Here is a 14,288-nt window from a genome sequence, read left to right on the forward strand (position 1 = left end):
TCTGATAACCTGGTATTTGATTGAGACAGTAACCTGTATGTGTTTTCAGTTATATATTTGTGAATACCTGTTTGTGTATAGATATTTTAAGACTTGAGCATGCATTTTGAAAATAAAAAAATGTAAAAGCTTCTTTCCCATCCTGATAAAAGTACCCACACATGTGGTTGGTGAGGGAGTGGACTGGTTGATATCTAATTTTATATTCAATGAAATATCTTACGCTACTGAATTGGCTATTCAAATCAGTATCTTCACCCTCTTAATTTATAAGAGACAAAATGTCTTATTGCCAAGAACGCAATAACCAATTGATGTAGACATGATTTATAGCTCATCGCAAAGGTCTTTCATGGGGGAGTGTCGTGGGTATACTTTTTCCAGGGATCTCCTATCGTTGATAAGCTGTATTTAAAACATGTTTAAATTAAGCCCCAAAAAGGTATGCATGGTATTCAGCAACAAAGTAGCAACAGAGGTCATACACCCTTCGAGAGATACATCTATGATACTAATAAATATGAAATGTCCATCTGTGTGTGTCTACCTGATTGACAAAGACATCAACAGCAGTCTTCCCAAAAGGATGTGTGCAAATATGTGAACAGGGGATGCTAATGAGTTGAACAGCACATTTTCTTAATCTTCATCAACGATAAATAAAAATTCCAGTCAAAATTGAGAAGGCTGATTAAATGAAAGTGGTTGCAAATGTAGCTGCAATGGATATAGCTAGTACAGTATACAACACTAAAATAACAGCATGTGTGCTAATTATTAAATAAAGCACTGCTACAGAGTGGCCTATATAGTATGGCTAATAGCAATATGTTGGGTAACTCGTCAACTCTGATAATTTGTTATTTGAGCTATCCACTGCCCTCCACCCCTCGATTCCAACCCCCAGATTGGGCACAAATCTGAGTGTCCAGCGCCTTACAAGATCCCCCTGATGCAAAATGCACTATATAAATACACTTTATTATTTCCCTTGGGGGTAACAAGTTATCAGAATTTCACTGTGGGTACTTTATAGTATTTAGTAATGCACTGAAAAGGCTAGACAGAAAACAAATCTTAAAAACCCTTGCATCTGTTGTACATAATCAAACAGGATTTTGACTTCTCCACTCAGCTTCTTTGTTCTTTGACATCTACCTCGTTAACATTCAGACATTGTGACCTGGAAAAAACAAATATACTAGTTTAATTCGACTTTCTCCAATGGATCAGTGAGTTGATGCATTGCACAGCCAAGCTTCAAGTTGATTCAATACGCCTGTTTACTGAGAGTTCAACCAGGGAACCAATGGGAGTGTGATTAATTCACTTCAGCTTTGTGGATTGGTGGGTGGGGTGGGGGGAGAGAGTAAGTGACAAAAATATTTTAAAAAAACCAAACATTCCTCTTTACTGCTATGTAGCAACCCAGGCAGGATATTGTTTGGTTATGATGTCCCGATAGTCATATAACCCTGCCAACACTAGTAGCAAGCAGCAAGCCTTACACATTGAAAATGATCTCTTGGGTGAAAATACTAGAGGCTATCCAGGGAAGGAAAAAGGAGGTAACAATTCTAGCTTTCTGGCGGGGAAAGAAAAGGTTGCAATCTAAATGAAACAAAGTCTGCTAAACAATGGACAACAGCCTTTCTGCTACCAGAAGTATGAGTCAATCTCCTATTAGCAGGACTTATCTGGTCTGGCCTCATCCTTTTCCAGCATTCCATAATTCAAAAAGTTACAACAGTATTACTAAAGCCAAGGTAACAGAGCTGATGTTTTAATTCACCAAAAATTTATGGAAGAACTCAAATTGTGGACAAAAATCTAAGAAGGATAGGTTCATTTATTCTGATTAATCCAAACTTATTTTCTCGTGGGCAGACCAACTCATATATTGATTTCTAATGTCCTTATAAAACAATGGCATCAGTCTCAAAATTACAAAAATTAAACCAAGTGAATCTTAACATGCAAGAGCTAAACCAAAATAGGAAGTAAACGTGTACCGTTTTAGAAGGTCATTGCTGAAACTTGTACACTTGATGCCCAACTTGTAGATCTTTAATATCTCCCAAAAGCAAAAGTTTACTGCCTCATCCTGCAAAAAATATAAGTCTCAGTTTATACTGTTAAAGTAGATTTTATCAGGTTTAACATTAATGCTTAAAATTTCTATAATATTTTGACTTTATAATCATTGGCAAAAAAGACATTACATTTTTTCTGCAGGTCATCCAGTCCAGACGTTGTTGAAAGTTCATTTGTCCAACAGGGTGCTTGAGAAGGTTTGCTTTGCAGGTAGTTTGTGAGTTTCGATATTGTACAGTATTCCATTGCAATTTTTATTGAAACATGAAGGATATAACCGGTGATCGTTGGACTTCTTTATGGAAGTTCATTAGGATAAATAAAAAGGCGTTTTTGCTGCTTACCTACACAATTCCATTGCATTTTTTAAAAAAAATATGAGGAAGATTATATCTGATGATCGACGCACTTCTTTATAAGCAACGGGTTTCATTTAGTAAGCAACTTAGGCTGTTGCTTACATACATAATCTCTTGTTTTAAAAATATGAACATGAGGAAAGCTATATTTGCTGATCGATGCGTTTCCTTACACAATCAGGTTTCATTTAGAAGGTAACATAACATTTACGTTGCTTACCGGAGTTGTTCTTTTCGCATAAAAGCCCCTTTCAATCGGTTGCGATTGTCCTAGATTCAACTGCCTTGCCTAAGGCTCTGGCCTTTGAACACTGACAGGCCATTGCAAGAAGATTCTTTGTACGTCTTTTGATGCTTAATTCTTTAAGCCATAGTGATTTCCTTTTAAGGTGAGACACTACACTTGCAGAACACTGAGTCACAAAAGTGCTTTAATGACATTTGGGAAATTAAGATTTGTATCCATTTAAGTGAGAACTTAAAACAAATCACTTTAAAGATACTCACTGCTGAAGATTGATTATTTTTTTATCTGCTTGCTTCAGCGTCAGCTGTGACTGGAGCCTTAAAGTTGAATGTTGATCTGTAACTGGACGAGACTGAAACACAACTGGTATATTTTGAAATTGTAAAGGTTTCATTGGGCAGTGTACGAATGCTCATCTCCATTGGTTGCTGTTAGGTGAATTCAGGAGCCTGGACTCTTTTTTTCCTCCCATTTTGTAATGAAAACTAGGCTAAAAGATTTGTTTCGCACTCTCCCCAAAGCAGTTTTGTTAAACAACATACATTTTCACTGAAAACGTTTTAAGTCTTTATTTCACAATAGCACTGGTGCAACAAAGTAAAATCTAGCTCTATGTATCCATATGTACATATGGAAAAAAAGCCACAGACAGTAGCACTGTTATACCAACATTAACTTTTAAACATTTACCAGTCTCTGCACCATTCCCATTAGAATGTACAAATGGAGTTTTTTTTAAAAAAAACAAACCCAAAACCTCTAACAATAAAACAGCAAACCAAAAACTTTGTTGTCCTCTTGCAATGACAAGTACTTGGCAGTCCTTTCACCTCAGTTAGTTTGTTGTAATTTCAGTAGGGTAAAACAGCACTAAGAGCAAGGGTGTTTTGGTCCAAGTTTATATCAAGTTCAGCTTTAGTATCTGCTTCGGCCACTGCCCCTGTCAGAGCGGTTTCCTCCACGCCCTGATCCACGAGTACCCCCACGGCTGGAGTTGTTGTATGAATCTCGTGGAGGATAGCCTCTATCCATCTGAAGAGCTGGCCCTCTATCCTGTCTGCCAATACGATCACTGCGGCTACTAGAGTAAGTATCGCTTCTGCTGGAGTAGGTATCGCGGCTTCCACTATATCCATCACGAGAGCTGGTACTGTAGTCATCATAACGACCATTTCCACCGTAAGATGGTGGTGGCCCTCGTGCAGGTGGAGCACCACGTGAATTACCTGCAGGGTCAATTGTCAGGTCACATGGAACGTTTTGAAATATTCCTTACATTTTAAAAGATTTTACTCACTTACTGCAGCTTGGTTGAAATTTGCATTTTTTTAAAAAAAAACGACTGCAGTTGCAGCATTGAGAGATGTCCCCATCTTTGGAGGGGAGATCGTTTGAGCAAGGAGTGAAGTGTTTTTTTTTTGAAATGCAAGACTTAACTCATTTTGGTAGTGTCTCACATTGCCATCTTTCCAGCAACGAATGGGGAGGTTATGCAGCAATGTTTCCAGCCTATAGGTTTTGGTTGTGCACATGTATCTTATTATGACTTTAAAGTTGAATAGACATTTTCTTAAATGGCTAGGCATTTTGTTTGAAGGATGCTGCTCGTCAGCAAGTTTGCTCGATTTTTGAGGTTGATTTGCTTTGCTGTGGAATTCAATTGTCATTTGCATTCAACTGGCTTTATCACTGTAGAAACAACTTTGTGAAATTCAAAAGCATTCAATGAACATTTTATGCACAACGTTAGAAAAAGTGCATCCTATGGTCTCAATACTTATTTTCTTACCTAGTAAAAAAATGAATGAGAAGGTTGATAAATTAACATAAAACCTGAAACTATATAATTGAGATTTGACTTACCATAGCCGTCATACGATTCTCTGTAGGATCCACCACTTGGACGATCTCCAGAATAGTCTCGAGCATCCCGCCCCCCACCATATCCATCACGATCACTGAAATTGAAGTCAGCAGTTAAAGTGTGTACTAGGATTCTAAAACCAATCCATAAATTATGGCATAGATTAAACAACTATCCATACCTATATCCCCGTGATCCATATTCATCACGTCCACCATAGTGAGAATATTCACGAGAACTGTAGGAATCTCTTGGAGGTGGACCATAATCCCTGGTGTCCCTGGAGCTTGGATAGTCTCTGACAGAGTAACTACAATATGAAAAAAAGATTAGAATCAAGTTGCTAGGGAATCTAGTCCAAGAGAAGTAAACTCAGCAACAGAAATACCAAATAGACGTTTCCCACCATACTTTAACGAGAATTTTCTTAAATGTTGTTCTTCCCCACACCCCTCAAAGGATATGGATATGAATGTACCCGTCTCTGCTGCTGTAGTAATCATCTCTTGGAATATAATCATCTCTCCTAGATGGCATGATATCCCTGCGAGATGGAGGTGAACCGTAACTGTCTCTTTCACGCGAGGGAGGTCCTAGAATCAAAACATTATGATCACTTAAATACCAAAACTGAACAGGTATTCAAAACTGAAAATTATGAAGCATTACAATAATTATCTTACCTCTTGAGCCTCTTCCGCCCATTCGCATTAATCCTGAGGGAACAGGTCTTTTAGGTGGTGGGGGCCCTTCATTTCGCTCTGGGGGCCCCCTTTTCATTGGTGGTCCTCTGGATGAGCCTTCTTAACAAAAATAATAGCTTCTCTAATTATACATTCATTGCAACTGAACACACACAAAAATTATTTTAAATATATCTTCAAATGGTACAAACATTTGCGTTGCTTCCTGAAGAGGTGCAGCATTTTATAAAGGAATTAGTGTTAAAACAGAGTCAAAATGTGCTTTTTGTTATTTGAAATCTAATCATATTCTGTAGCTTTTACAATAAGGGATACAAATTCTCAAATATTGAGAACATTCAAACTAGATTGAGAGACCATCTTAAGAGACATGCTTTAAGCAAATTTTCTGGATTGCCAAATAAATTAAGATACTTGACTTTAAACTGAACATGCTTTATCATTCAGTGGTTTATCAAGTTTTACATTTTCATATTCTACATCGCATTACCATGATGCTTGCCAATAACACGTTTAAAAAAACAGCCCTTCTTGCCCTCCAATTCTCCCCTTAGTTTAGAATCACAAAACAAGGGAAAAGATGCTATATTTCATGGAATATAATCTTCCACCCCGACCCCCAGCTTGGGTCCAAATCCGACTGTCCAGCGCCTTGGGACGTCCTCCTGAAGTGAAAGGCGCTATACAAATGTATTTTTTTATTGTATATAAATAACTGGTGTACACGTACAAAATTCAGACCCCCCCCCAAAAGCTATGAAACACAGCCCCTGGAATTGTGTCTTCTGTGACTGCTCAATTTGCTTCTTATGTCAGCTTCAATTTTTGACAGATCAGTTTAANTTTTTTATGTTTCATGACAAGGGTATATTTAATTGTCACCATTTTCTTCCCATGCTTTATCACTGACAAAATATCAATGGTATACAAAACTTTTTTTTGCAAAATGTAACTAGTAGTTTAGATATAATTAGACAAATTAGACAAGTTTTCTTTTAGGAAATAACATTGTGGGATATAGCACATAGGTAGTAATTCGGGCCATATATGTGCATGGGACCACCAGGAAGATGGAAGGCAAGCTAAATGAACCTTGGTCTTCTTTCATCTATCATTTCTTATGTTCTTATATTGTACTTTGAAGCCTTACAAAAGAGTTAGAATATACCTGTATAATTCCTCTTATGGTATTGAATATCATGCATTAGATTCCTCCAATAAATATGCAATAAAACCTCATAGAATGCCAGTGACTGTAATAGACAATTAATGCAGCTTCCAAAGCCATCAGAGAATCCAATATATAAAAGAAATATAGTAAAAGTACATAGCACTATCAAGAACTAAATGCACAAATTAGTACCGAAGTACAAATAACACCAACTTGAAATACTCTGAACTCAAATCAGTTGACGTGCTGAATTCCTGGGACTGAACCCTATATGCTCTTGCTCCTCTCTCCTCTCCATACCCCACCCCCCACTCAGGACCAGTGCATTATGTTCCAACCTCATCCAATCTACATTTTTATTTGCCCAGGGCAGTCGTGTGAAGCACCTCAAGATGTCCTCCCAGCCTGAGAAGTATTATAAATATAATAGTGTTGTACTGGTACAAAATTCAGACCCTTTCCCTGCCTTCATCAAAAAATGCAATTCATCAAGATTGCCCCCCGGCCTGACGTCTTCTGTGATTGCTGAGATATGGGGTAGCACAACTTTGCTTCTTTTATGGCAGTTTCAATTTTTTGACAGATCAGTCAGTTGTTTCAGGCAGTTACCTTTTGGAGGTGGCCCTCTCATTCCTCCACTACTGCCTCTTCCACCTCGAATCCCCCTAGGAGGACCACGGCTTCTTGGGAGTGGGGGTGGTCCACGGCGTCCACTATTTTCAAATGCTGGTTTAGTAGCTTGCTCTACTTTAATAGGCTTTCCATCCAAGGACTTTAAAAAAATTGAGACGGAGTAATAAAAATGTTTGTAGTGCACTGGATTCAACTTCAAGGGCTTGTTAGCTTTATTAAGGTTTTACTATCAATTGGGTTGAGGGGACAAGGTACAAAGAGTCCTAGGTTGGATCTCCCTTTTCAAGGTTTCAATAGCGTCATACACATGTACGACATGTCATTTTCCATGCAATTACCTATTTAATTTAAAATACAACCACTCGTGTTCAACACCATCACTTATAAAAAGTGATACTCGTATGGAATTGAACTCAAAAAAGTTTCAGCTTCATAAGCAACTCCGATTCCAAACAATTCAGCAATGAGAAGATTTAAACTGTGGGTACCATTGCTGTCATATTTTACTTAGATCAGCATCTTCTTCTGGATTGTTGCTTTGTTTTAAAAAATATAATAGCATAGCTATACAATGTAGGAAATCTTGCATCAAAATAATAACTCAGTTTAACTCAAATACTTTCAAAAAACCTACAAAAGATCTCAAACTCAAGTCCAGTTGTACAATAAAAGCTCAGAACTTCTTAGAGGAAAATAAGGCAAAATCAGTTCAAAGTGTCAGTGCCAGTGAAGTCATCATTGCTTAAAATTATACAAAATGTATTCCTGTAATGTTAATGTTCCTTCAGTGTATACATATATATGATATATAGTACACTTACTTATGCAAACATTAATTGTTGGTATTACTCACTGTATTGCATTGTGATATTAACAGCACTACAGGCTGTACTGGAAAAGATTTTCAGACGTATCGTAAGAACAGCAGCACAGCTCATTAAAATGCCAACTCCTGTCACTGCAGATAGGTTCAGATCTGAAGACTATAATGCTGAGTTCTTGATCTCAGCTAAGGAGATGTAATGAGATGTAGTGGGAAGAGCGGAGAAACAACCGAACACAAGGCGTCACCTTCAGGCCATTTACACTGCAATGACCAGTTATAAGAACATAGCTTTAGAGGATTCACAACCCTAACAATGCCGCCCTGCCATCTAGATATTTTCCAAACATTTGGTTCAATATTAGACATCCATTCAAATTAATGTTCCAGGAACAAAAATCTTGTTATTGGGGGATGAAGTCATTACTGTACCAGCTATAAAAAAACATTACTATCATCAATATCAGTTAAGTTTCTACCCCCCTCCCCCAAACACACACATAAATCTAAATGGTTTTCTTAACAAACGGCATCTTACCTTCCCATTCATATCCCTGGCAGCATCTCTGGCATCTGCTGGGCTTTCAAATGTAACAAAAGCAAACCCCCTCGATTTGTTTGTTTCTCGATCTTTCATTAGAAGAACTGCCAAAGAGACAAATGATTAACAGATGTTCTACCTCAAATGTGTATTCTCTGCAATTTGAAAAATGAGCTCAGAACTTCTTAGAGGACAATGAGGCTAAATCATTTTATAAGGTTCACTGCCAGCAAAGTCATCACTGCCCAGACCAATTACATAAAAGATAATCCTGCAACATTCCCTCTATGCATATACAACGTGCATAATTTCTGCACATCAACTTGGGGCCTAGCCTAACCATTACAAATATTTAGTAAATGGTTGATTCAAGGAAATAGTTAGCACTCTCCCTAAATCACTTATGACATCCATTTTCTCCTTGTAGGGCACATACTTCCCATTCATATTTTATTAAATGCTTAGAGGGAATGTCCGTCGCACCATTACTTTTAACATACCTTCTACTATTCTGCCATATTTTCCAAACACTGACTCAAGTGCCTTTTCATTGGTTTCGGTATTTAGTCCACCGATGAACAGCTTCCCAGGACGATCTGCTTCCACCATTTTGATTATAAAATTACCTACAGAAGTTATATTTACATTAATCTAAAGCTTGCATTAAACAAAATGTGTTCATTTCATGGTTACAAGATGCAACGCAATAAGCAAGAGTTTATAGGTCAAATGAATATTGTACATGCATTTTAAAAAAAAATAATAATATTTGTTCCCTGAAGGCAGAAGAATCTAGGGTGGGTCAACAGATGAATTCCTGATTACTTGCAGAGCAACCAGGGCACTCCTAGCAAACCCACCTGAAAGAATTTCTTCAGTTTCCATCTTTATTCTCAACTTTAGAATGGTAATTAGGGCAATAACAAAGTTACAAACTTAGTGATGTTCTTACAACCTGCAATGATGCTCGTGTGCAAAGACAATGTTATATTTTTAAAAGATTTTTTTTAAATGCCCAGTTTGAGCAAGTCCTTGCTATTTTGGTAGATTTTGGTAAATCAAGCTAGACGAACAGATGGGGCCAATAATCGAGCATCGTCCAAGTATCTCTGTAGCAGTCAGGAAAGTGCTGTGACTAAATCATGAATTCTAGCCACGAGCGCCAAAAATTATTTTGTGAAAAGCAATTTTTCTCAATCTCTATGACTTCCAGCAGTTACGCTCTCGGACAAAGGGGCAAAGCAAGTTCGGTCACCAACCAACCGCACGTGGTCATCAGGGCACACGTTGTACGTAGTTCACGTTTTATCAATTGTTTTGGTGCAGTCAATGAATATGACCGTGTGCTTATGTGTTGGGGAGATAAAAGGCGGAATAGGTTCCTTGCATACACAGTAGAATGCAACCTTGAGCTCCAGCCTCTCGCCTAAACATAAAAATCTCTGGCTCTTGTGGACGAATCCCATTCACTGCCTCCAAAAGCCCTCCACCTCATCTCCCTGCACACTTTCCATGACATTACTCTCACCACGTCACGAGAATAGCGCGTGCAGAAAAAATTAGGGAGTTCAAACGAGGTGTTTTCTCTCCCCCCCCCCCCCCACACACAAAAAAAAATTAAAAATCACTCGCCGAAAACTGAAGGCAGTGGGGGGGGGGGGGGGGGGGGGAGTTGTCAGCCCCGTCCAAAAAAAAAACCCACACACACACACACATCGACCGCAGATTTTTCTGGGCTTCGGTGTGGGTTACACCCCATGTGCACCCCGAATAAAGGAGGGTCCGTTGTTCGGGTGAGAAATTTGCGTGCGTTAAGCAGCACGCGTTTTGAATCATTTGCTGGTTTCATTTCAACTCTCCTCACTCTCTCTCTCTCCCCCCCCCTCCGCCGCACCACCCACCCAACCCCCCGAACTCAAGAGGGACCCTCTCCTTCTCCCCCAACACGATGCCGCCACTCACAAAATGGCGGCCTTCACCTCACTGAATGGCGCACCGCTCCAGAAGCGCGAATGAAAAAAAACAGTCGCGACGGCAGTTATTCAAAGCCTACAATTCCCCCATCTCCCCCTCCTCTTCCTCCTCCTCCCCACCCCACCAACAGTCTCGCGGCCTTATTCCCCCCCCCCCCACCCGGCGCCACCGCCGAGCTCTTCTGGGTGCGGAGCCGCGGGTTTTTAAAAAAAATGCAAACCCCCCCCCCCACCCCACCTCCTCTCCCTCCTAACAAAACCTATCCTAACATGGCGACGGGGGGGGGGGGTTACTGCGCCCCCGCCCCCGAAAACCGAATGAATTAGAAAGCCCTCACCTCACCTCACACGCAGTGGCACACCCGCACGTCGAGAACGCAACTTAGAAATAAAAACTCCCGTCACGAATCGCAAGCGCTGTCGCCCGTGGGGTGGGGGGGGGCGGGAGAGGTGGGGGGGGGGGGCGGGAGAGGTGGGGTGGGGGGGGGCGGGAGAGGTGGGGGGGGGGGGGCGGAGAGGTGGGGTGGGGGGGGCGGGAGAGGTCGGGGGGGGGTGGGGGGGGAGAGGCCGCGTGAGAGACAATAGGCGAGAGGCCAACTACAACGGTCATACCTACCGACCGACCGAACAGACGCCGCCCGCACCACAGAAGCAAATGAGCGACCCGCGCCCGCCCGCCCGCCTTTTATTATACCGTCAGCGGCCAGAGCGAGGCTGCGAGCCCCGGATGTCGGTGTCCAACAGCGCCCCCCACCGCCACTAACCGCACACCTCCCCTCCCCCATCTCCCCCCCCCCCACCCTCACACAACCCCTGCCCCCCCCCCCGCCACACCTACCCCAACCCCCCCCCACCCACCACCTGAACACCTACCTCCACCCCACAGACACACACACACACATACACGTGGGGCTCAGTGCCATTCGTCCCCCACCAAATGACTGTCAATGTTCCCCTCCTGCAACCAGCTCAGGTAGTAATAAATCCTTGCAATTTTTGGTGATTTTTTTTTTGTACTCAATTTATGACTTCAAGTCTTCTAAATATCTTTCCGGGGGTGTGTGTGTGTGTGTGTGTGTGTGTGAAGCGTAAAGCGCTTTTGAGATGTCTCAATTACGCGATAAGGCGCTATACCAAAATGCAAGGATTATTATTATTTTTGGCTGCTACCTTTGCCCTCCTGTGTGCGTTTGCACCGTTTCTGTTCAATTGCCCAAGAGCAAAGCACAGACTTCCATAATAATAATCCTTACATTTGATATAGCGCCTTATCACGTCTTCCAGACGTCTCAAAGCGTTTCACAGAATATAATGTAAAGTGAATTGATTGTATATTTTGTGGGCGAAACGCAGCAGCCAATGGCGCACAGCAGTGTCCCACAAACAGTCGTGGATTGAAGTGACCAAATTATTATTTTTTTCTTGAGGGATTATTATCAGGTGTGTGGAGTAAGGAAACTTGCCCAAGGTTTCGCCCTGACCATCCATAAGCTCCATCTCATCCACAATTTGGTTGCTCGTGCTTACTCATACTAACCATATTACCACTGCAATTGCCAGGCTCCACTGTATTCCAGAGGATCCACTTTTAAGATCCTCATCTTCACCTACTTTCCTTTGCCCCTCTCTAATGTTGTGACTTTCTCCTGCTTGTCTCTCTCCACTTTGGCAAACTTCAGTCTACTGTATATTCCTTACCTTGCCTTCAGTCAATATCCTCTGATACATTATGACATTTCTTCACTAAACACCTTAGCATGACCCCCTTTCTGTCCAACACAGTCCCCTGTGCAAAACACTGCATACTGCTTCTTGTCAACCTCTTGAGAAGATACCCTTCGCTCCTACCCTTTGCTTTCAGTTTCCTTTCCATTCTTTAATCCATTTTGCTACCTCTGCCAATGATTCTAAATGCTAACTTCTAGTCAGGAGATGTCTTTCAAAGCCTCCTGAAAACCAACCTTTTCAACTATGCCAATAATCATTGCCCTCGTGTCCCATGCTCGTTGACTAGCACAGTCTCTGGAAAGGTGTTTTGAGACCCGAATCAACAAGGAGTTGACATCATCTTTTATCATCTTCTATACTAATAAAACGACAATGTGTGTCTGTGTGTCAGCCAATATCTCAATAACCAATTCAGTAGAGGCACGATTTATACCTTGCAATTGGGACTGTCCTGGGCATATTCCTTTCTGGGGATCTCCTATTGCTGATGAGTTATGACCTCAACAAGCTCATCACACATGTATGGCAGTTTTATACTGCAGTTACACCTGGTGGCCGTGCTGACTCCCAGTGGTGCTGTGGCATGCATCACAGAACACATACATACACATGCACGCAGCGCGCATACATTCAGACGAAGCCAAGCACCGGGAACAAGCTAAAGATGCCTAAGTGAACATCAAGCCTTTCAAGTACAAATACAAATGCCAGACAAAAGAAAGAAAGCCAATTAAGTGAAACTGAAGAACAAAGAACAGCACGGCTGCATTGCAGTAACTCGAGGACCTGCCGGATCACACAGTAAACCCTTTCGGTTAGCATAGCTTTGAAAAGATCTATCATTCATGAGCTATGACCCTTTGATAGGATCTTCTATCTTTCACAAGCTATGACTCAAACAACAACAACAAGATTACATTCGTATAGCGCCTTTCACATCGGGAGGACGTCCCAAGGTGCTGGACAGAGTACGGCATTTCAGATCGAGCTGGGGTTGTGGGGGTAAGGGAGGGGAGGGGAAGTGGCCGATGGCATGGTTGAAGAAGAGGGTCTTGAGGCGGGACTTGAAGGAGGCTAAGGAGGGGGCGAGACAGAGTGACTGGGGGATGGAATTCCAGAGGTTGGGGGTAGAGTGGCTGAAGGCTCTCCCGCCAATGGTGGGGCGGGTGGGTGGGGGGGACGTGGAGCAGGCCAGAGCCAGCTGAACGGAGGGAACGGGTGGGTTGGTGGGGGGTTAGGAGGTCGCAGAGGTAGGGTGGGGCAAGGTCATGGAGAACCACGATTTTGAACTGGATCCTCTGAAAGATAGGGAGCCAGTGGAGTCGGGCGAGAGTGGGGGAGATGACGTCACGGAGTTTGGTGCGGGAGAGGATACGGGCTGCCGAGTTCTGGATTATCTGCAGCTTGTGGAGGCAGGAGTTGGAAGGCCGAAAAGCAGGCCATTTGCATAGTCGAGCCTGGAGGTGATGAAGGCATGAACAAAAGTTTCAGCGGCCTGAGGGGTGAGGTAGTGGCGGAGTCAGACGATGTTACGGAGGTGAGGGAAGGCAGAAAAAACAAGCTCATTGCACATGTGGCAGTTTTGCTTAGGGTTTATAAGTTAAATGGTTTGTGAGTGGTATGACTGAAATCTACATTACATATTGGATCCTTTGGTAGCAAGTATAGCTGCAATGGTTACAGCTAGTACACTATACAAATACAAGTCGCTAATGTTACCACCATCCCTTTGCATAAAATGGCAGAGCCAGCAAACCGCATGGGAAGCGAAAAGCCCAGGATAGCTAGAAAGTGGGCTGGTTACCTGTTTCATCTGAATGACTTTCAACCCATTGAAGATGAAGAGTACCAGTGACTCCACTGCACTCACTTGCCCCTGCGGCAACCTAAAATAAAACTCCACAAGCGCTCTGCACTCTCCTCTCCCCACAGCTTGAGTAGTGTGAGCAACCAGGAAGCGGTGAGCGGCCGCCTCCAGATCAATTCATTCCGATTGCCATCTGCATCAGCTAATCAATCAGTCACAGTTCAACAGGCCAAATGCTCCCACGGACTACTCAGAGCAGCGACAAACATTTCAATGGAGCAATTAATCGTTAGACAGGGTTTTTCTTTGTGGAGGGAAGTTGGATGGTGCCAAATCTAAAAATG

The 14,288-nt window shown here is 42.0% G+C and overlaps 1 protein-coding gene and 2 non-coding genes across 5 annotated transcripts; all 3 read right to left on the reverse strand.

The window, feature by feature from the left end:
• Positions 1–2,040: 2,040 nt before the first annotated feature.
• Positions 2,041–11,106, reverse strand: rbmx (RNA binding motif protein X-linked). Of its 3 annotated transcripts, none has more exons than XM_042340610.1 (9): positions 11,026–11,106; positions 8,937–9,062; positions 8,434–8,540; positions 7,049–7,211; positions 5,248–5,367; positions 5,043–5,157; positions 4,746–4,874; positions 4,564–4,658; positions 2,041–2,104 (listed from the first exon to the last, which is right to left on the reverse strand). In XM_042340610.1, exons 2-9 carry the CDS (start codon positions 9,043–9,045, stop codon positions 2,100–2,102), a joined length of 843 nt encoding a protein of 280 aa, XP_042196544.1. In that variant the 5' UTR covers positions 9,046–9,062; positions 11,026–11,106; the 3' UTR covers positions 2,041–2,099. The 3 variants fall into 3 exon arrangements, with proteins under 3 accessions (XP_042196544.1, XP_042196542.1, XP_042196543.1); XM_042340608.1 differs by lacking the exon at positions 2,041–2,104 and adding an exon at positions 3,244–3,926; XM_042340609.1 differs by lacking the exon at positions 2,041–2,104 and adding an exon at positions 3,244–3,926 and having other exon boundaries at positions 11,030–11,102.
• On the reverse strand, positions 7,742–7,814 carry LOC121850228. The gene has a single exon (XR_006085518.1). It is a non-coding gene; the product is annotated as a small nucleolar RNA SNORD61 (small nucleolar RNA).
• Positions 8,608–8,681, reverse strand: LOC121850229. Its single transcript, XR_006085519.1, has one exon. It is a non-coding gene; the product is annotated as a small nucleolar RNA SNORD61 (small nucleolar RNA).
• Positions 11,107–14,288: the final 3,182 nt, after the last annotated feature.

This window comes from Callorhinchus milii, unplaced genomic scaffold (assembly GCF_018977255.1).
Source record: "Callorhinchus milii isolate IMCB2004 unplaced genomic scaffold, IMCB_Cmil_1.0 Scaffold15, whole genome shotgun sequence".
In the NCBI taxonomy this organism is placed as follows: domain Eukaryota; kingdom Metazoa; phylum Chordata; class Chondrichthyes; order Chimaeriformes; family Callorhinchidae; genus Callorhinchus; species Callorhinchus milii.

What these genes read in the sequence shown, in the direction of transcription:
- rbmx (XM_042340608.1), bottom strand. Translation starts at nt 9,045, where the DNA reads ATGGTGGAAGCAGATCGTCCTGGGAAGCTGTTCATCGGTGGACTAAAT. An exon ending in TACTACAGCAGCAGAGACGG is followed by an intron (nt 4,875 to 5,042) that starts GTACATTCATAT and finishes TTCATATTGTAG; the next exon opens with TTACTCTGTCAGAGACTATC. An exon ending in AGAATCGTATGACGGCTATG is followed by an intron (nt 3,927 to 4,563) that starts GTAAGTCAAATC and finishes TTGACCCTGCAG; the next exon opens with GTAATTCACGTGGTGCTCCA.